Source organism: Colossoma macropomum, unplaced genomic scaffold (genome assembly GCF_904425465.1).
Source record: "Colossoma macropomum unplaced genomic scaffold, Colossoma_macropomum, whole genome shotgun sequence".
In the NCBI taxonomy this organism is placed as follows: Eukaryota; Metazoa; Chordata; class Actinopteri; order Characiformes; family Serrasalmidae; genus Colossoma; species Colossoma macropomum.
Window position 1 is genome coordinate 1,692,454 of NW_023494802.1, and position 22,709 is coordinate 1,715,162.

A 22,709-nucleotide genomic window follows, 5' to 3' on the forward strand; every position below is an offset into this window, starting at 1 on the left:
TATTATTCCCAAGCTTATGAATGTGGCCTGTTAACCTGTTTTTTCTCTGTTGACTATTTTACCTTGTCCAAAAACAAGTCAGAGCCCTTAGTCATATGCAAAAGTTTGGGCGCCCCTGGTCAAATTGCATGCTGTGTTGAACTTCTAAGTGTGAATAAGTTAACACATCCTCTACAGAGAACACACTTCTGCACATTTTAATGCACAGTTACTCTTTGTTTGCTGAATTTAAGAAATTGGCAAAAAATAAAACAGAAAATGTGGCCTTTACAAAGGTTATGACACATTTTATATTCTATGTTTTTTTTGTTTTTTTTTTTTCTAACCTAGCAAGTAAGTAGAGACTGAACTTTGCAGGAAAATGTCATATGTAAATGTGTTCTCTGTAGAGGATGTGTTAACTTATTTTAATTTAGCAAATCAACACAACATACTTTGACCAGAGGTGTTTTTAATTTTGCATATGATTCCCTGTAACTATGTTAAAGAGCATCAGCCCATAATGTCCAGCTCATACTGAAATGCATGTGGTGTTTGTAAGACTACAAACTGCAGTACTGCTGAACAAGGTATTTTTTGTGAGGAAAAGGTCTAGTTCAGGCTGCACAGTGTCTAGAAATAATGCTTTTTTCCTCATTATGGATGTTTTAGAGTCCGTAAATATGCTGTACTCTTGGTTACCTTTAGCTCAAGACTTGAAGTTAGCAATACTTAATCAGTTATGCAAGTCAAGCACATAAGGTCAGTTCCCCCGACCCGGATTAAAGAGGGATTCCATCAATTTTTCAGTCGTTGAGATGTAAACAAAGTAATTCAGCATGGTTAATTATAGAGAAACTCAGATTTCTTTACAGTGGTGGTGATAGGAACCAGAGGTCGCCATGACTACAACAGAAATATAGGCATTTTATTTACTGTCCAAAACCAACAGTGAACGTCTTCTGAGCTCTTATATGGAATGTTGATGATGGTGAAAAAGTGGTGAATCTGAAAAAATAACTTTTTTTTTGCCACTTAACGTTCTGCATGTATCATAAAACATTATCTCACACATAAGGCAGTGTATTCATAACCACTTCATATAATAACTTTCTGTGAAGGAGCGTTTAGAGGTGGACGTCTGGTTCCTGTCACCGCCACTGTGAACAATTCTGACTCATTAAGTTTCTCTAGAATGAAGCATTTCACACCAAACCACTCTGAGTGACGCTGTTTACGTCAATTTAATTTTGAAGGGAATTTTGAAAGCAAAAAAAGGTTGTGCACCTGCACTGATAGAGTGATATGAAGGCGTATGAGCATTCATGTTCTTCTAAACTCTAATGCACTGCTTTAAATGAAATGTGCCACTATGAATATTGTTCTTATGATCAAGTTGTGGATGGCCATGCTGCGTTGTTCAGTATGTTACTGGTTATGTTTTTATTTTTCAGCAAGCAAATGCTTGTGGTGACTAAACGTTATATGTGTAAAAGGCCACAGTATAAATAAGGACTTTATGTTGAGCATTTTTATTGTTGATTTTTTTTTGTTTTGTTGCATTCTGTTTTGTTTTGTTCTGAATTTGAAAACTCAGGAAGATGTGACTGGTTTCACTCCTGGCTTTGTTGAGTCACTCCTGAATTGTATAAAATTCACAAAAATAAATAAATAATCAATAATTCCATGAATGAACTTGAACTCAGAAATGCATAAAAGGTTGTTTGTAATAATTTATTCTGTTGTTTTTTAGAGTGACTCTTATTTCTTCTAGTATGTCTACGCATCTTTCCAGTCATTTGAAACCAAAGTGTTTTAAGCAAGTTTTATTGTTTATTCAGTTTGAAACCTATGGAAGCAGGATGGTTCACCTTTCATAGTGATAGTGTCATCAGAACATCCAATCTCTGATCTTTAATTAGCATTAATCTTATTAATATTAATAGTGTAATAAATTCTCTGACCCTTTGAACCTTGTACTAACACTCAACAACCATAAGCTCCTCTGAGCAGCTGTTGAGGATCTGAAAATGAAGGTAATTGATGCCTACAAATCAGATAATATGCAATTTCCCCTGCCTGAAATGTCATTAAGAAATGGCAGTTAAGGGGAACTGTGGAAGTCAAAGCAAAGCCTGGCCAGAAAGGCAAAGCAAAACCCCCATATGACAGCAAAGGACCTGCAGGAAGGTGTAGCTGAGGGTCATCAGAAGGAAACCTTACCTGCGATCTCATCGCAAAAGACAACTTCTGAAGTCTGCAAAACATCTGAATAAGCATTCTGGAGTGCTGTGGACTGATGAAGTGAAAATGGAACTATTTGACTGACTCACCAAAGGCATATTTGGTGAAATAAAAAGGAGCAGCATTTGATAAAAAGAACACCTTGCCAGCTGCCAAGCATGGGGGGTGGATCTGTTCTGTTTTGGGGTTTGTGTGGCAGCCAGTGGCACAGGAAATGTTGCATGGTTCGATGGAAGAAGATTCCAATAATTATCAGCAAATTCTGGAAATGAATGTCACACAGTCAGTCAAGCAACTGAAGCTGAAAAGAGGCTGGCTTCAACGATCCAAAGCATACTTCAAAATCTACTATGAACTACAACTTCAAGACACCCTGGCTGAAGCTTTTGAATTGGTCCTGACTTTAATGCCATTAAAAATCTGGGAGTATCTCTGATTTTAAACATACTGTGCAACTAAGAATATCACAGAATTACAAGTGTTCTGTTAGGAAGAGTGGGTGAAAATTCCTACAACCAGAGCAGAAAGACTCCTATCCAGCTACAAAAAAGCATGTGAAAGCTCTGATATCTGCCAGTGGGGGAGCTATAGTCCTAAACCTTTGGAGCTGTGTTTGTATTACTGACTGAACTATAATCCCACCCATTTGGATGTTCGTCCTGCCCATTTAGAGCTCTAGTCCTAAACATCTGGAGCAATTTTTCCATTTACAGCTATGTTGTGCGTATTTGACGCCATCGTCCAACATGTTTGGTTGTATGTTTTGTACATTTACCGCAGCACTGCACGATGCTGGCTTTGGAGATTTCAGATTCAGCACACCTGGCTGTAATATTCAGATGAACCTGAAGGCCTTCATTACCTGGATCAGGTGTGTTTGATTAGTGTTGGACCTAAATTGTGCAGAGTCGTAAGTTACCTGGAGTAGGACTAGGCACAACTGATTTAGAGCTGTAGCCTTACCCATTTGGCACTATGCCCTGCCTGTTTGGAGCTATCCTGTCCATTTGCTATTGTAAATCCATTGATAGCTACGGGCCGACCCATCTGGAGGTATGTCCTGCCCATTAGGTGCCCACTTATTTGGATTTATGATCTTTTCAGTTCATTCATTTAGCCATAGTCCCAACCATTTCTGTCTTTGTCCTGACGATTTAGAGCTCAACTCCTACACATTTGGAGTTGTCTTTCCCAATTTAGGGCTCTGTTGTGCATATTTGATGCTATAGTCCCACATATTTGGATGTATTTTCTGTCGACTTAGAGCATTAGTTCCACCTATTTGGCGCTATGCCCTGCCTATTAGGAGGTACGTCCTACATTTGATGCCAACAGTTTTTCCCACTTGGAGCTACATCCTGTCCGTTTGGCCCTGTGTCTAGATTTTGAACTGCGATGAGAAAACACAACTACAAGCAGTGTTTATCTGTATTGTCCCTGTCAAAGCAACAAATAAAGTAATAAACAAGGACAAAAACAATGTTAACAGCAACAACAGCAACAGATGATTATTACTATTACTATTGTTAGTATTATCCCGGCGACCCAGGAGGATAAGAGGCTTAGCAGATGAGTGTGTGTGTGTGTGTGTGTGTGTGTGTATTATTAGTATTAATCAGGAGCTGCTGGCTGTCACGTGTCCAGCATGTGCCCAACACCTGCGGTTTTTGCCCGATTGGGTTGTATATCAACAGTGCATAGCTTTGTTGTTTAAATAGAACTAATGCATTTAGAACATCTTTTCCTGCCCTTATCAAATACCTACTATCACTAAAAACTAAAGCTAAATGAAAACTAAACGTCATGCAGCTTATTATGCAGCCTTATGCTGAACTTAAATCAAAAACCAAAATAAAAAAATGAATATGAAAGTCTACAGTAACTCTGCTGTGAGCATTGTTTATACAAAGAGTCCTTGAATCTTTTGATGGTATCTTTACACCTGTTTAAGATGTTTTTTGAACATTTCTTGGTGTCTTTGTAGTGTTTTTGTTTGAATACAGGTGAAACTAGATTTATAAATCACTGCTTTCTGTTTTTATTTGCATTTCACATAGTGTCCCAAATTTTTTGGAACTAAGATGAGTAAATGAGATTCTTCTATGTGTAGTTCTTTCTGCCAATATTTAGGGAAAGCTGTTATTCAGGTATTTAGAGCAGATGCTGTGTGGGTATGAACACAAAGCTTGACAAGTTTGCAAGACGATTAGAGAGTAACAATTCTAACACTGTTTTCAGCAAACTCCACTCCTGGATCAACTTTGAAAAATGCCCAAAAATGGGAGGGGCACGCGGGGAGGGGCATTGCAATGATGTTCGGATTTGGAGGTGGGGCTGTGAGGGAAACCGGGTGGGCTGAGCTGCTGTGTTTTTAGAGCTACCAGAAAATCTGGAGAGTGACAGAATCAAACGGCTCTTTTGCAGCTTGGAGGTCTTACGAGGTTGACGATTTTTCTCCACTACCATCCCCATCTTCGACGAGGGAAGGGGTTTCTGATCAGGCAATGTGTCTTGAGCCTTAACAGTTTGAGCCACTGACTCAAGCCACCGAAGAGTTTAACGTAGTGCCAGAAAATGATCAACAGTAAGCAGGAGAGGTGTCAGAATGGGAGAACATTCCCTAAAAACCGTGACAGCTCGCTTCTAATTATCTGTTCATCAGGTATTAGATATAACTATATATCAGTGTTCAATATAACCCATGTCCTGATTGTCTAAGTTTCATTCATGAGCTATAAAAAACATACTTTTATTAGGCCATCATGGTCTTCAGGCACTGCTGGCATTCTTCCTTATGAGACCCTCTGACTGGCCTGGCCTTTATTGCCTTGGCATCTGCTTCAAAACAGGAACAGGATTTCCCCCATTTTTTTCTCCTTTGCTCAGCTTTTGTAAATTATTATTTATACTGACTGACATTTTTGGTCAACACTAAAAGAAATATTTAGTGGAGCTAAGGCTAAGGAAAATATACTTAGTCCAGCTACAGAGAATGTACAATATAAACCAAACAAAGTCTGCTAATAGACGCTTTTGTTAACTTTTGCAACAAAAATAGTTCTATGAGTAGTTTTGTACTCAGGGTTTGATATACACCTTTATGTAGCTCCATGTTTGTAGAGAATCAGTTAGATGCTAAGGTACTGGGTCAGTTTGCTCAACAGCAGAACCACCCAGGTACTAAAACTCATAAAACATTACATAAACTTCAAATGGCCAGTTTGATGCAGCGTGTCAGTTATGAGACGTCATGGTTGTTGAGTTAAACCAACATGAGAAAGTTGGGCCAACTGTATTTTTTTAAATTTGCCTAACATTAAGCGAGTTGAATTTTTTACAGTGTAGTTGTATGTCTCTGATGTAACTACTCTTTACTATGCACTGCTATTTTGTTTATACATCCATACACATTGCATATTGCACTGCCACTTTGTTTATACATCCCTTCGTATTGCATATTGCACTGCCACTTTATACATCCATTCATATTGCATGTTGCACTGCCACTTTGTTTATACATCCATGCATATACAACTATTAACATATATGATTGTTTAGTCAATCAGTTCATTCACTGGACGTATAGCACCACTGTGTTGTCACCTGCATAATATTTATACAATTTAACTTACTTATTTTCATACTGCACATCATATTTTATGGCTGTTTTAGTATATTTTATTATATATCTTTACATACAATTTATGCATCTGTATAATAGTGTAGTCTATACTGTACTTTGTGCTGCTGTAAGAGCCCTAATAGCAAGAGGATAGTGGACCACTTTTGGCCCACTGATGGCAAAGCTGCTGGTCTGCTGGTGTTTTGCTCAGCATTTTCTGGGCGGCCCACCAGTGTTTAAGCAGAGTGATAGACAAAATTCCACTCCTCGCTCATTTTCCACTTACTATTTACTTATTTTTCCTTCCTTCATTTCTTTAGTTATCCTTTGTAAATTAGTTTAGTAAATAATTTTAATCTAACAGTGTCAGCAACAATTTACTATAAAATCCTTTTATATTATGTCTAGTCATTTTTTTCTCTCTCAGTTGTTTGTAATATTTGTCTATTTGAGTTTATGGTCTGAAATAAAAGGCCCTGTGCATTTAAAATCTATCTAATATTCTGTCTGTTGAGAGCTATGGTCCAACCCATCTGGAGATATGTCCTGTACATTTTGTGCCCACCTATTTGGATCTATGATGGAATCTGTTCTGTTCATTTATCTACAGTTTAATCTAAAGTCCTACGGCTATGGAGACATGTTCTGTTTAGCTACAATCCCACCCATTTAGGTGTATGTGCATCATTCTCCCCTGCATGAACGGACCCTCCTGATGATGCTGCTGCATTTTTTTAATCATTGACATTACTACTCCTGCTTTCCTTTCTTTCCACCTCTTATATTAATGGTCAAGTCTCATTTTCTGCTGTTATTGTTTGCTACCTGTTGTCAACCAGAGGAGGATGGGTTCCCCTTTTGAGTCTTGGTTCCTCTCAAGGTTTCTTCCTCTTGCTCTTAGGGAGATTTTTCTTGCCACTGTCGCCACTGGCGAAGCTCACTGGGGGCTTGGACCTGGATTTTTTTTTATGAAAAGCTGCTTTAAGACAATACCTGTTGTAAAAAGCGCTATATAAATAAACTTTTACTTGATTTAGAGCTCTAGCCTCATCCATCTGTTCTGTTCATTTAGCTATAATCCCACCCATTTGGAGTTATGTCTTTTCCATTTAGCTATAATTTGGTCCTACCTTGGAGCTATGTTCTGTTCATTTAGCTACAGTCCCACCCATTTGGATCTTCGTCTTGCCCATTTAGAGCTCTAGTCTCATCCATTTGGAGCTTTGTGTTTCCCATTTAGAGCTACGCTGTGCGTTTTTGACGCTACAGTCCCACATATTTGGATGTATGTTTGGGCCCATTTGACACTTTTGAGTGCTTTGGTTCGAGCCATGGAGGTGTGGCCTGTGCATTTGGTGCCCACCTATGAACAGAACATAGCTCCAAAGGGGTGGGACCATAGCTCAAATTATAGTTAACAGACATAACTCCAAATGGGTGGGATTATAGGTAAATGAACATAACAGATACAAGTAGGAGCTGCAGTTCCACCCATTTGGATCTGCGTCCCACCCATTTAGAGCTCTGGTCCCACGCATTTGGAGCTGTGTCATGTCCATTTGGAGCCACAGGCCCACCCATTTTGGAGTTGTCCCTCCCATTTGAAGCTGGCTCCGGTCAGCAGAGAAAGCCCTCTCTCCCCTTCAGCTGGAGCCTCGGGTTTATCTGGAATCCTCGCGGAAGTCATTGAGGAGCCGCGCGCCGTGAGGAGAAGGAGCGGTCCATCGCGGTCAAAAAAGCCCGGGGGGAGCGCGAGGCGAGGCGAAAAGCGCAGGGAACCCGGGGGGCTCGAGTCCACTTCGTTTTTGCACAGAGAATCGGCTGAGAGTTGGACAGGACTATGGCCATGTTCTCAGCTCTGGGGCTACTCTTCCTCTGCCAGCTTTTGGCATCATCACTTGCCCAGGTAAGGCTACTCCAACAGCACTACTCCAACAGTTCTCTTTCAGGCCTGCAGTAAAAGATGCAGATAGCCCGTGCTGTGGTCAGTTGAATGATATTAATGACTATAAAAGGTGCTTTAATGCAGATGAATGCTGTAAACCGAACGCACAGACGGTTTTAGTGCGTCTGTTGGTATAAAATACATTTTGCTTGGCCAAACTGGTCAGCGAATTTGAGTGAAACTGAGTGGTTTGTGGGTGTGAAGGCTAATATTTACACGCTCGCTTCACTTAAAAGGGCTTTTCTGCACACACTTGTGAAGTTTGTGAAGTTGGTGCGCTGTGGAATGCAGTGCGCAGCTCACTGGCCTCTCCACAATGGCACCATTGTTCCAGGGGTCTCTCCAACTGCCCCGTGCAGTCACATTAGAGCATAAAATATGTGTGTTTATAATAAATACAGTGTAAACGAAGCGTTTTATTAACAGAAATCTTCAGCTTGTGATTGCATGTAAAGTTAAACACGTGCGTAATTTGGCAACTTTTTGGCGCAAGGGTGCGCATTAAAGAAGTCTGTGGGCACCAGGACTTGTTTTTGTAAAGTTCTACACATAAATCGAATATAATCGATTCATTTTATTTGAAAAATTACTGAGAAGCGTACTGAACGTGCTAGAGCTTGTTTTTTATTATAAGGTCAAAGTCCACACAGAATTAAAATGTTTATGCACAAGACGTCTGAATGTTTAGATGGGTTTAAAAAGTATTTTAGATGTTTGAGTAGATTTTAAAACGATGAACACTTTTGTGTGCAGCAGAGACCAGGTCCTCGTGGGGCACCTGGACCTCCAGGACCACCGGGACCCCCAGGGAAGGATGGCATTGATGTGAGTGAACTGTGAAATCACTTAAGTTTGAATGATGATTCTTTATTTTTGATGTTAATTGCTGAGCCGTTGATTGAGAAGTTCTATAAGAAACAAGCATTTATAACCTGGTGTAGGGTTTGCTGATGAGCTGAGGAGCTGAATCAGATGTATTAGAGCAGAAGGACACTAAAGTCTGCAGCACAGGGGGAATCAGGAGACACTGTGATACATTTGAACTCAAGCATCTTAATGTGTACGTGGTGCTCACGGACATATATGTCATGTTAGTGTTTCTCTCAGTAGATTTATCTTGATTTAAGATAAATATCATTGCTGCTTTATCTCTGATGGTAACTTTATTAGAAGATTTTATTCCAAGTAATTTTGGACCCTTTCTATTGGTCCATCCATCATGAAATATTTACCCAGTGTGAATTACAGCTGATGTTTTCAAATGGTAAGATTTTAATATGACAGTGATGATATACAGTCATAAAGTTTGAACACTCAAATGGCAAGTTTCTCTATAGAGAACGCACTTAAATATGGCAAATTTTACTACACAGTTTATATTTATTTGCCTAACATATTGAAAAAAAAAAAAACAAAATACAAAATGTGCCATAACTTTTGCAAAGAACTTATTCTATGTTCTGTTTTTTTCCCCAATATGTTAAATTCAGCAAATAAGCAGTTATTCTGCATTAAAATTGTATTTATTTTCACTACGAAAATCCATATGATATGTAGTTTGTCCAGGGGTGCCAAGACTTTTGCATACGGCTCTTTTACGGTACATTCTTTTTAATCCGAATGAAAAAATGATCCTTCAGTCGCTACACTAAGTGTAAATGTCTTGAAGCAGTGAAGAGTTTATCAGTCAGACTGTATGACTTTATTGACTTTATGCTGGTAATTTATACTGAAGGCTCCTCCTTCAAAAGCGTAGAGCTCATTTCAGCACCGCTGATAGGTGTAGCTGGGCAGTGACGTATTTCAGATTTATGTTTGCCTTCTTTAGAGTTTTTATTTAATTTGAGAGGTTGGAGGTGTTGGGCTGTTTGATATTACCATAAATATTTTCCCTTCATTCCTTCAATTGAAACCTTTCTTTGAATTTGAAAACACGTTGAGGTTTGACCCTCACTTAAAATTTAAACAGGAATTAATGAAACTAAAATAAAAAGTTTATTAGAAACAATAAGATAATAATAATGTACAAAATAAGACAACATTGTTCAATATATCGTCGCTGTCCAAAAGATTTTGTCATTTTTTGACGGAATTTGAGAAAATCTGTTGTTCTTTACATTGTGAGAAAATTCCATGAATGGGCCAAGAGAGAAATGATGAAATAAAATCTCTTTACATCGTCTCAAATTAAAAGTAAAGTTGCCATTTTCTTTGGATAGCTGTAACAATATAGAAATTAGCATACAGTATCGGTGTTATCTGCTTTGCTGCATGTGTTGTTCATTTGCATGTGTAATGTTTTAATGCCCACTTGCAGGACTTGTTATGTTGAAGAGAAAATGCGGTTTAGTTTACTAAGAAAATAGTGAATGTTTCCTCAGTAAATGTAGAGCAGCATAGCAGAGCAGCCTGGCAGGCTGGACACACAGAGGGCTATTCATACTGCCCCCAAAATCAAACACGGCCTTCTACAGTTACCCACCCCCCCCAACCCCCACCCAACCCCCTCTACACGTCTCTAACTTATCCCATACTCCTTCTCCTTCTCTACCTGCCTTCCACCGCGCCCCCATCACTTTGGGCCTCTCAGCTTTTGACTTCTGACTTGTTCACTTTTCTCCTTCTTGAAGTTCTGCAAATGTTTGAACACCTCTGGTCAAATTCCATGTTGTTGTTGATGTGACATTTTCCTGCAAATTTTAGGGCACAATTTCTATTTATCAGCTGAATTTAATATATTGGAAAAATAAAATATACAGTATAAATTGTGCCAACTAATGTGCTTTTTTTGGTTACATATTCACAGTTTTTGAGCTAAAAACACAAAACTTTGCAGGATTGTAGTGCCTATGCGGAAATAGTGTGCTTGTCCTTTTTTCATACAGTGTTTGTTAAAATGCGATTTGTATCCTTTAAGAAATGAACGGCGCAACATTGAGAAAATTCAAATGTAACTTCCACAAATGATGTCATAAAGGACAACACACACACTGCCCCTCATAGACATTACATACACTCACACACATACGAGCTCACATATATACACACATATTAGCAACCACCTGGGACACCAGAGCAGCAGCCCAGCCATATTTTAGTAAAAAATTCATAAGACATGTTAACTTATTTTACATAGAGAAACGTAATTTGGCCAAGGGTGTTCAAACTTTTGCATACGACAGTATGCAAGATTTATTTATTTATTTATTATTTATTTAAAACACTTTTTCCAGATTACACATATTACACCAGGAATAGTCTAGGCTGCCCCTGTGAAAATGAAATATTATCATAGGATGTAAATATTCCAAAATACAAATAGAAACAATTATATTTTTAGTATATTCTTTTTCAGTGGGGTGGGGAGGTACAATATTACTTTACTTAAGTACATTTTCTTGTTATGCAATACAGTGTTTTGTTTTTCTGAAGTTTTATAAGTTGGAACAGACTAAAAAGAGTGGCAGATATAAAAAGTACTATGTAAAAATACAATGTTTTTGGATGTTTTTTAAGTGTTAATAATGTGTTAATAATAAAGTGTGATAATATTAACGATATACTCACTGTACAGTAATTTATCATGACAACTTTGAATTCTGCCAAATCTCCCACCTCTTTTTAGTAAAGCTGATTTGTGGACAAAAACAGCAAAGGCCTGTTAAACCCTTGAATCCTAGACCTACTATTGTTTTTAATCTTAAAATACGATAATGCAGAATAAATAGTGAGTAATGTCGGTAAATTATTTAATAGTAATACTACAAAACATTTAAGTTGTGTTCTAATGAGAGAGAAACTTAAGTGTGGGGCTATTTTATATCACCTTCTATTCTATTCTATTCTATTCTACTCTATTCTCCAGTCTCAGTGTTATAGTCCAGTATGGATGATGAGGAGAAGGTTGAAGCTCTTTATTTTTCAGATATTTTTATTATGCTTCTAAAACTTTGAAAGTCTTTTTGTTAAGATGCTCTGCACCTATTAGTGTTTCCACTAATCCCTGAGTATCCAGCCCTCAGTGGCCTGGATCAGGCATGCTAAATCAAGTTTTTCTCCAAATGGGTTGGACTGTTCTGAACTATTTAACCTTAAAAAGTGGTTTATTAGTGTTAGTACATTTTGCAAGTTTCTCCTAATAAAAGTAACGGCAAAATTAATATATTTGAACATGTCCCATCTTACACTGTTTCAAACTTTAATGACAAACAGACCAATAAAAACACTCCAAAAATGCAGCAATGGCCTAGCAACACCTTAGGAACCACCTGGGATTCCACAGCTGTGGCATATCAACATCTTAGCAACCAACTGGTATAACATAGCAATGCCTTAGCAACTGCCTAGAATACCATTGCAGTGGCACAGCCACACCTTAGCAACTGGCTGGGATAAAAAAGCAACTACCTGGGATGCCATTGCAATGGCCTAGCAACACCTTTGGAACCACCTGGGATAACATAGCAACACCTCAGCAACCACCTAGGATACCACTGCAATGGCCTAGCAACACATTAGTAATCACCTGGGATAACACAGTAACACCTTAGCAATCACCTGGGATACCACTGCAATGGCCTAGCAACACCTTAGTAACCACCTGGGATAACATAGCAACACCTTAGCAACCACCTGGGATACCATTGCAATGGCCTAGCAACACCTTAGTAACCACCTGGGATAACATAGCAACACCTTAGGATTCCACAGCTACGACTTTGTCAAGCCAACTCAATGTTCATTTATACATTTTTTCCTTTTTTTCTTTCCTGTGTTCTCTGTTGGAGATATGAAGCTTTGATCAGACAGTGACGATATGCAAACATAAATTCAAATTCGATTTTATAACAGCCGGATTAAATTTTAGTCAGACTTTCACTAAACATGCCATCAAAGTTAGAGATCAGAGACATTGTTAAAAAAAACTGTGGCAGAATTTTTTTTACAAAAATGTATACAAATAAACACAACTGTGTTTACTCCACAGGGAAAGCCAGGCCCTGCCGGACTTCTTGGAAAGCCTGTGAGTATTTCACCAGATCCTGTGGATTTAAAGCTTTCAGAATGAAACCGCCTGTTCTAGAGCTGCACGTGGCTTGGGACGGCTGTTTTAATGAAGTGATTGGTCGACAAGATTGACAGATCATATCACGCTATGTCCCTTTTGCCATTTTTACTTTAAACCCCCAACATGTACTATTAAAGAATTCATAAACAGTGAACAGTTCTGATTTAACCTTTTGGGATTGAACTTATTCAAATCAATTTATTTCACTATCTACATTGAATTTAATGAATTTTGATGAAGTGTTTTTTATTTTGGCTGTAGGGTCCTAAAGGAAAAGCTGGAACCCCAGGGACAGCTGGGGCTCCCGGCCTGCCTGGCCTTCCGGGAGTGGACGTAAGTCAGAACCCATCTCACTAACTAAGATTAATGCATAATGTAATCTACAAATTTAGTATTTCCGGGAAATGTCAAGATCAAATTCTTAATTTTTCCAGGGTGTGATGAATTCGGAAATTGGGGTGGGGGGCGTTGTTCATGATGCCTCAGATTAAAACTGTAACCTCCCCAAAGGAAGTAGAGACAAATTGTTGAGGCTGGTTCATAAAAAATTACCTGCAAAAAACTAATTTTAATAGTGAACAGTAAAGTGTGTCTCATCTGCCATGTGGGCTGCATTGGGCCACAGCATTTCTTAAGTATTGTACGTATCTAAGAAAAGCTTCTTGTGAATTAGCTAGCTCAGTCTTTAATTAAGATGGAACTGTGTTAACAGCCCAGTGAACTCATCTGTCCTGCCAGCTGGCTGATGTAGTTTAGGTTACTTGTGTAGAAAGCAGAGATGCGGGAAGGTGTTTTAAGTTGGGGATGCTGAACTTTTAAGAAGCATATGGGTGATGTAGATGATGACATCATGCAAAATGATTTGCATTTTTTTGCATTATTATTATTTCCATTATTTTGATAATTTACATTAAACAGAATGTGTCAATGTGGTTTCATGTGGCAAGATACTACACTATATACAAATTACACAAATATACACAAAATACAAATCATTATTAACTTTTAAGGTTTAAAAAACAATTTTAGGTAGTTTTTGGGTTCAAAACTGGCCCATAACTCTGCATATACTTTCTCACCAACCTGCGTGTGGTTTACTGACGCGCCCACAAAGCGCCCAGCAGTTGGTGAGGGAAGTGACTCGGCTCACTGTAATAAACCTACAGCATAAACCTAAACAGTACAGCTACTGCAGAATTTGAAAATATATAAGTAAAACAGAAAAGCATGAATTCCACGATAAAACGAGCACAAATTGGTCTTTACTATGCTCAAATGATTATAAAGTTAGGATCTCTCTATTATTATTATTGTTATCGTTTTTAGCAGTTGCAATCTTAAAACCTGGGGGTGCTGCAGCCCCCTTAGCACCCCCAGTTCCCACATCCCTAGTAGAGAGTTGCTTCAGTATATGAAACTGATAATCCCCTAACGTTAGCTGGTAAATTTATCCTGAAAGCTAACTAGCCACTAGAATGCTAGCTGCCACTAGCATGGTCGCTCTACCACGCTCACCATCTTGTTCTGTAGCAGAGCTGCTTTTGTTGCACTAGATTTTGTTTTGTGCCACTAACAGTGAAAGTGCAATGAGTTCTGTATTTCAGGATTGATGCTCAGAGCCAGCTAAGTTTAAGAATTTCACTAGCTGAGAAGAATTAGCCATTAAAAAGCTTTTGGGAAACAAAACAAAGCTTTGCTCATTACAAGCTTTTATAAAAGAAAATAAAGCAGTGCAGCACTCAGTTCTACAGCATCATACCATTAGAATATCATGAGTCTTTGCTTAATAGGTCTGTTAACAAGCTAAAAAATGATGCATCTCATACTTTTTTAGGGTTTGCCGGGTCCCGATGGTCCAGCAGGGAAGGATGGACCCCCAGGGCAGCGAGTAAGTTGTCTCTGACTGTCTGTATGAGTCTCCTGTGTATACGCCTCATTGAGTTTTACTGCTCTCTAAGACAACAGATCAGCCTTCCACTGACCCTAACATGCAGACACTTATGATAGTAAGCAGTAAAGCTTTGCGAGCTATTTGCTGTTGTTCACTACTATCCATTCATTTTTACACTGAAACAAACAATAATGGTGCTTTGAACTTAACTCGGTTCAGTTGTGTCAGTCAGTTGCACATCAGTAAAATATGTTTAATCAACACAAGCTGTCTTTAAGTTTACTTACTTTGGCAAAGATTGTTGGTGTGCAACCATTTGACACATTTGGATCACCATTTTTTTGTGTTTTCACATTTGCATATTGGAGGTGAATTATGTTTTTGGATGAAGTGGAGATCTTTTAATTCCCCACTGTTGTCCTCTCTTTGAGACGCTGCAGGAAAAAAGGTCACATGACTGAAACTGTAGTTACATGTGCTCAAAATACGAGCAGTCTATTAGGCCAGAAAAAAAGCGATGTTACATATTTAGAAAAGTTTAAGCTGAACATCTACAAAGCATCTACAGTGGACAGTGTGTGTATTTACCATATCTCCCCTAGATTCAGTGCAGTGTAGTATTACTACACAAAATTGTTTTAAAAATACATTATATGTGTAAATACACTGCATCATACATTCTCTACACATTGTGTCTAATTGTGATTGTAGGAAGTCAGGAAATCATTTATAGGCGTTTCATTTGTAGACAAGAGTTCATGTGTGACTAAATGCTTTACAGTTCATAATGAGTCAAAGAATAGTTTGCATATATTTCTGTAGAAATGTAATGGAATAACTAAATAGACTTTTTGTTGTACAGTCTTTTTTGTATCAACACCAAATGCAGTTTGGACTGTTAGTAGTATTAATAGATTCACGTACGATTCTAAGGCTTTGTGGTGAATGCTATAGGATGTTGACTGCTTATGTCTGGAAACATCCAGCAGAGGAAGCTCTCACTGGGTATATTCATTGATAAAATGCCATCATACTTTAGCTTCACTTCTTTTCTTTTAACGTTTCCAGGAGCTCAACACAGAATTCAATAAAACTAAAACTAGCTGAGACTAATACATCAGTTTGCAGAAAAAAAAATAATGAAATTCTATGATAAAAGTGTAGTGTGAGTAGATGCTAGATGACTACGCTGCTACATTCGACACAAACCAGCTCGCCTCCAATCAGATCTGCATGGAACGTGAGATCTGAAATTTAGTGGCAAAATCTGAAAATAGATTTAATAAACTGAACACTAGGAAGCAAACATTACCCTGCCAGTTACTTCCTAATGTAACCTTTTTCTGGAATGTATCCTTGGATATTCTTGATTTACACTATGGTTGTGGAAGGTGGAAGGTCCATTGGATGGTCATGTTTGATCATGTTTTCTGGCAGTATGTCATGTTCTGCTACCTTGCATGCGTATTTGTAATTGAGTATTTCCATTTGCTTTAGCTGCAGCTGATTGACACACATAACAAGCAGATGATGGACAGTTATTGCTGCACTATATAATTTTTTGTTAAAACTAAAAGAAGTATTACTGAGTAAGGAGAATAAAATCATCAAATTCATCCATTCAGGGAAGGAGGCCAGAGCACAACCCACGTAACAAAATGTTCTTCCGCACATTGCATGCAACTACACATTTCCATCAGAGAGGTCTCCAAATTCTCAAAACTTACATAGCTTTAAGTACAGGATTGTATGTACAGATCCACACGGCTTTGTCAAAATTTTGGATGTATTCCAGCAACATAAAAACACACAGGGGTTTTATTGTGTGAACATTCCCTGACGAATAGACCCACAGATATGGTCCAAAACTCTGTTACAGGTTTTGTTATGACAGCAATGAAATGCAAGTATAATACTTCCTCAGTTATCAGAAGACAAAAAACACCTCCTCACCCTCCTTTCTCAGAAGTGTCAGCATGGTTTAGCCTCTGCTAACTCTGTTTTAGTTTCTTCGTTAAAGTGTCTCTGGAGGTCACGGTAGGTGAATCGTGTGGGTAGAAAAGCTAGTCCTGAGGATTGGGCTAAAGCTGGGGCCTTTAACCGCGCCTGTCGGCCCAGATTTACTCATCCCGCTGACGGCTCTTTGTGGGAGGCTTTTTTAACGAGCAATCAGCTGACTTTAGTCGAATTTCTCTGGATGGAGGCTGTGCCTGTACTTCTAATCCGGTAAAGAATGTTAAAGCTTCCCACCACACGCTCAGAGTGCTTAGGAAGGAGCCAGATCGGCTTTAGCAAAAATATTTTGTTAACCTGCAAGGGTGGATGCAGGGCTGTTGATATGGAAGTGCCAAGTGAGGTGCAGTGCTCTAAGCTGATGGTAAATCTAATGGATAAACATGCCATGTCATATAGTAAAGGAACATTGTCATAAAACATGCCTGCGAAAACCTCCTTGCAAGGAGGGACCAACAAACTGCATGGACTGAAAGGGAGTGGGGGGGAGCAACATGAACATTAACTGATATATACACTATATGGCCAACCATATATGTGGACACCCATCCTAATTATTGAGTTCAGGTGTATTCACCGTTAACAGGTGTGTGACTCTAAATGTAGCACTGTCCTAGGATGACAACTTTGCCACAAATCAGTTTGTGAAACATTTGCCCTGCTTGATCTGCCCCACTCAACTGTAAGTGCTATTATTGTGAAATGGAAGTGGCTAGGAGCTACAACAGCTCAGCCACGCAAACAGAGTGGGGCCGCAAAGTGCTGAAGTGCACAGCGCATAAAATTGCCTATCCTCTGTTGCATCACTCAATACACAGTTCCAAACTGCCTCTGGAAGCAACATTTGAACAAGAATTGTGTGTCAGGAGCTTCATAAATTGGATTACAATGGCAGAACAGCTGCACACAAGCCTAAGATCACTTTGTGCAATGCCAAGCGTCGGCTGGAGTGGTGTAAAGCACGCCGCCACTGGACTTGGGAGCAGTGGAAACATGTTCTCTGGAGTGATGAATCACACTTCACTATCTGGCAGCCTGATGGACGAATTTGGCTTTAACAGATGCCAGGAGAAAGTTACCTACCAGAATACATAGTGCCAACAGTAAAGTTTGGTGGAGGAGGGGTTTTCAGGGTTTGGGCCCCTTAGTTCCAGTGACAGGTGATGTTAATGCTACAGCATAGACAATTTTAGACTATTATATGCTTCCAACTTTGTGGCAGCAGTTTGGGGAAGACCCTTTTCTGTTCCAGTATGACAGAGACCCTGTGCACAAAGCAAGCTCCATGAAGACATGGCTTGACAAGTTTTATTGTGGAGAAACTCCAGTGGCCTGCGCAGAACACCTTTGCGATACACTAGAACATTGATTTCGAGCCATGCCTTCTCATGCTGGTCAACCAACTTGGTCAATTTGGTCCAGCTGGGAGATGAGCATACCCTATGCTGGTCAACCAGCTAAACTGATCTACTAGCTTATCCAGCTGACTGACAAGCAAAGGGTATGTTTTTGCCAAGTTCAGCTGGACGTCCAGCTTGACAACCACATAGACCATCTAAGACCAGCTTCGACTATTTGACACCAGCTACTGGCAAAAGCCGGTCTTAGCTGAACTTTTCAGCATGGTGGTGATGGTGATTATAGTTGTTCTTATGTTTAAAACATTACATGAGGTAGCTGTCAAGCACCCACTCTGCCAAATTATCAGTTAACAGTTTTTACATTCTTTACTTTACTTTCTTTTCTGCACTAAATACCCCCTTTATATTTTCACCATCTCTACTCACCCTCAACTCACTTTGCTAATAGTTTACTAATAGACAATAGATATGCACCTGTTTGTTGCTACATCATCATTCTGATGCTGTTAGCTAGACAGGCTAGCCATATTTGCTATGTAACTTTAGCCAGCCTAGTGTCAGGTGGCTGGCTGGCTGCTTTTGGTTTATTCTCTCATTAGGTAGCTCCATCACTAAATGACAATACTGTAAGTTAGCATCCAGCTAGACGTTGTTCTGAGGATGCTGTATAATGGAATGAATGGAGGAAGTGGTTAGAGCAGCGTTTTCTTACAGTTCATACTGTGAGCTGTGAGCCAGGCTGTAAGCAGCACCTGTTTCAGAAAGGTAGCATGTTTACTTGCAGTGAATAGTGGCTTTGCAGATACATTTCTTAAGGCTAATGAGTGGTGCAACTGTCTAGGTGTTGGTCCTATTATCAGGGAATCGCAAGTTTGATCGCCAGTGATGCCACAGTTATTTGCCCGTGTGTCAAATTTGATGTGAGATTTGAGATCGTACATGAGGGGCTGATATACCCGTCATCTGCCTCTCACCGTGTGGAACTGGTGGATTCGTGTGTCCGTCTACATTCAGTGTGAAACTGACCAATGGACACTCAGGAAATCACTAAGCACTGACCATCACGCCGAAAACCCTTCGTTCTTCAATCAGTCCACATTGGAGACACATGTGAAATGGAGTACAGAGAGTTTACAGCTGCTGAAGTTGCTGCTGTGGTTTTGAAAGTAGTGATGAAGATAACGGAGCATTTTAATATGAAACATATGAGTATCATGTTATATGAAGAGAATTTAAGAAGAGATGCACAAATCGAGAAAATGCCCTCAGACCACAGTGGGTTAATAGTTTGTAAGTCCTGGCTAAGCACGTTCTGGCTACTGTGCATGCTCAGGCCTTTCCTGCTTGTGGCTTTACCAGCGAGATGATTAGATCGTTTTATTGAAAGGTGGTATTTTGCACGTAAATTGTACGACGTTGAGGGTTAAGACCTTTCTGATTCATTTTCAAACCAGTGAACAGTCTGCTCCTCCTTTATAATGTCTCTGGCACAATGCTAGCCAGCACAGGTACTGATGTAACAGAATCGGCTGTTAGCGTTTGGCATATTCACTCTCAGTGTGTAGTGGTAAATGCTGGATAGGAAATCCAAACAAAATGAATCAATACAGTCCTGTGGCGAATTTATCCTAAAGAAACACTCACTCACACTGTGCAATGTTATTAACTTACTGTAGGTTAGTACAGTGTTTGAGTAGTTTATATATTTATATATAGTTTATATAATTTATATTCTCTGGACTATATTGTGCCCTCATTATAATAGCAGAGTGATAATCGCTAAAATATTATATGATAGGATGTAAATATTTACTCATTGTAGCTCAGCTGGGCTTCTCATCAGACATCACTACACTATGCTCAGTAAATCTGGCCCAGAATCATTCAGACCAGTGGCAGCATCATAGGGCACAAACAGTCCAGACCCCAAAATGTAACTTTAGATGTTGAAATCTTATTGATAAATAAACCAAAAAACACAGATAAAAATTAACATGATGAAAGTTTGAAATTCTTGTTTGACAACTCTGAACGTGGCTTGTATTGGGCTAATTAAAGTTATGTTGAACTTTATTGTTTTTTTTATTATTCAAAGAGGTTTTAGAGTGTTGTGTTTTTTCTTGTTCTGAGGTCGATGCTTAACAAACATTTCATAGTTTTGGTTACTGCTGGGTTCACTCCCCTCTATGGGAGTTTCGCCTGGCCCACCCACACTGAAAAAAGAACTGCACTGAATTTAGTTGATTCTAAAGTGTAAATCATTTCCACATAAATATAATATATCACATCAACACTACTGTTGTCAAAAGTAAATAAACAGAAAGAAGTTTGTTAATGGAATATATTTTATGAGTGTAAATAATGTACATATCTGAATCAAGTAAATTCACTGTAGCTCTCTTTACAGCAGTCATAGAAAAAGAAGACATGAAATCTCTCTCTCTCACCCCACTAAGAAAACATGTAGTGTACACAGGCTGAAAGTCAGCAGGGGGCTATGGTCACACTCAGATGTAAATTGCAATCGATTTCTCTCTTTCGACACCACACAGTCAGTCCAAACACAGCTGAGGGCCGTCAGCGCAGCATTAGTGAGAATACATCAAATACTTTGATGAAACTTTGATTTTTGTTTACATTTTCCCATCGTGAAGCTGATGAAAGAGTGAAATCTGACTCTCCCAGCCTATTACGCTGCGTTCAACACATTAGCATTTCAGAACATCTCCCACATTACTCGAATCCTCTACAGGAAACAAACAGCGGGAGCAGTAAACAGCTGTGTTTTCTTGGAAGTTACAGTTCTGCTTCATCTCACTTCAGCTCTCATGTCTAATGACTGTCTAAGATGTACAAGATTCTGTATCTGTTGGAAATTTTAACATTTTTTGCACTTTTGCAGGGTGATGCAGGACCTCCTGGACCACCTGGACCTCCTGTAAGTAGCTTATTATCACAACCCTGCAAGAACAAACACAGTACTGTGCAAAAGTCAGAGACCACCCTTTGTTTATTCACTTTACAGTCAAAATGGGTGTTAAGATTTTCAGGAGATATAAGGAATAAGATTTTTAGATTATAAGATCCACTTGTATAAGGAGGTAGAAAGACAAAGTAAAATAAGTAGAAAAAAACAGAAGTTTCCAAAACTGGAGTTCAAAAACTAATTAAAAGCTACAGAGTAAATGAGTCTCCTAACAACCAACCAGAAGACCTGGTAGACACCAAAACTGCCCCTATCAGATAAACAGCACTTAAAGCTTTCCTCTTTGAGAGAGAGGAGAAAATCAAGCTGCTTCAGATCTGAAAACATCCACAGGTGTTTCTGTCCATCCTTCCACTGTGAGAAGATAACTCAGCACTATGCGTCTGAAAGGATGTATAGCTGTCAAGAAGCCTCACTGAGAAAAGGAGACAGACACATCAAACAAAGAAGCTGAACAATGGACTGACCACCCCAGAGTCCAGACCTCAGCATCACTAAATGTGTTTGATTACTTCAGAAAATGATCAACCAACTTCTAAAACTGAACTTTGCTTGACTTGAAAGTAAATAAATGAAGGGTCTCTGACTTTTGCACAGTGCTGTGTGTATATAGTTTATATTTGTTTTTATTTTACAGTCTGATGTTCATGATTTCTGTATATGAAACATAATAAGCCTCTGCATGTGTTTCTTAGGGTAGAGGGAGAACAGGAGCTGCTGTGAGTACTTGTTATTAATCATCATCATTGATCAATGTATTGATTCATTAATTAATCATCAGTTATCCTGTCAATTATTATGATGCTTTATTACTGAGAGATAGTTGATGTAGTTATACAGGACAGGCCTGTGAGTGTATGTGTGTATGTGTTCACTATATCAGGGGCTTCCCGGAGCAAATGGACTGCCAGGAGGACCGGGACCTCAGGGACCCCCGGTGAGTTTTACTCTCATGTGCATTTTTATTCATCTTCAAATAGTGACAAAAGTCAGCCAGCACTAGTTGCCATTAACCGAAAGAGGAAAGGAAGTCAAACAGAAACCCATCACCAGCTTAAGCCCTATTGGAGCTGGATTAGTTTTAGCAGAGGAGGTCCGGTGATGTATTTTGTAAGAGATTTGAATGGCCGATTCGTACGGGATAACAATTCTGTGTGTCTTCCCCAAAGTACCTCAGATAGCCCGGATCAAAGCGAAATAGACTGGATGTCTACTTCATCATTAGTATTAGCATTAAATGGATCCACACACACAAACAATAAAACATTAAAAAATAAGTTAATTCCAGATACTGAACAGTCCAAGCCTGCCCAAAAACAGGGAGCAGCCTTATGTCTGCAGAATTGAATTTTTACTGTTTGCATGCAGGCACCAGACCTTTAGCCAGCCCATTAACAAGTGGACGGTCACAATTACGTAGGCCAGACTGATGCCAAGATTAGGCCCAGCCTACATATGATGTGACAGGTGTGACAGACATGACCAGAAATAGGCAGAACAGAATGTTCTTTCATTACACAGCAGTACAATCCTTCATTCTCCCCTTAGAACATACTGTAAAGTGTATGTTCTTGCAAGCTTAATCTATTCTTTGCTTGTA

General features: G+C 39.1%; 1 protein-coding gene across 1 annotated transcript in view; it reads left to right on the forward strand.

The window, feature by feature from the left end:
• Positions 1-7,560: 7,560 nt before the first annotated feature.
• col9a3 (collagen, type IX, alpha 3) overlaps positions 7,561-22,709 on the forward strand; it is a 50,002-nt gene continuing 34,853 nt past the window's right edge. Inside the window, exons 1-8 of the mRNA XM_036591247.1 lie at positions 7,561-7,751; positions 8,544-8,615; positions 12,778-12,813; positions 13,120-13,191; positions 14,693-14,746; positions 21,026-21,061; positions 21,805-21,828; positions 21,993-22,046. Coding sequence (XP_036447140.1) covers positions 7,686-7,751; positions 8,544-8,615; positions 12,778-12,813; positions 13,120-13,191; positions 14,693-14,746; positions 21,026-21,061; positions 21,805-21,828; positions 21,993-22,046 — 414 coding nt within the window. The 5' untranslated portion in view covers positions 7,561-7,685. The remainder of the gene's footprint in view (positions 7,752-8,543; positions 8,616-12,777; positions 12,814-13,119; positions 13,192-14,692; positions 14,747-21,025; positions 21,062-21,804; positions 21,829-21,992; positions 22,047-22,709) is intronic.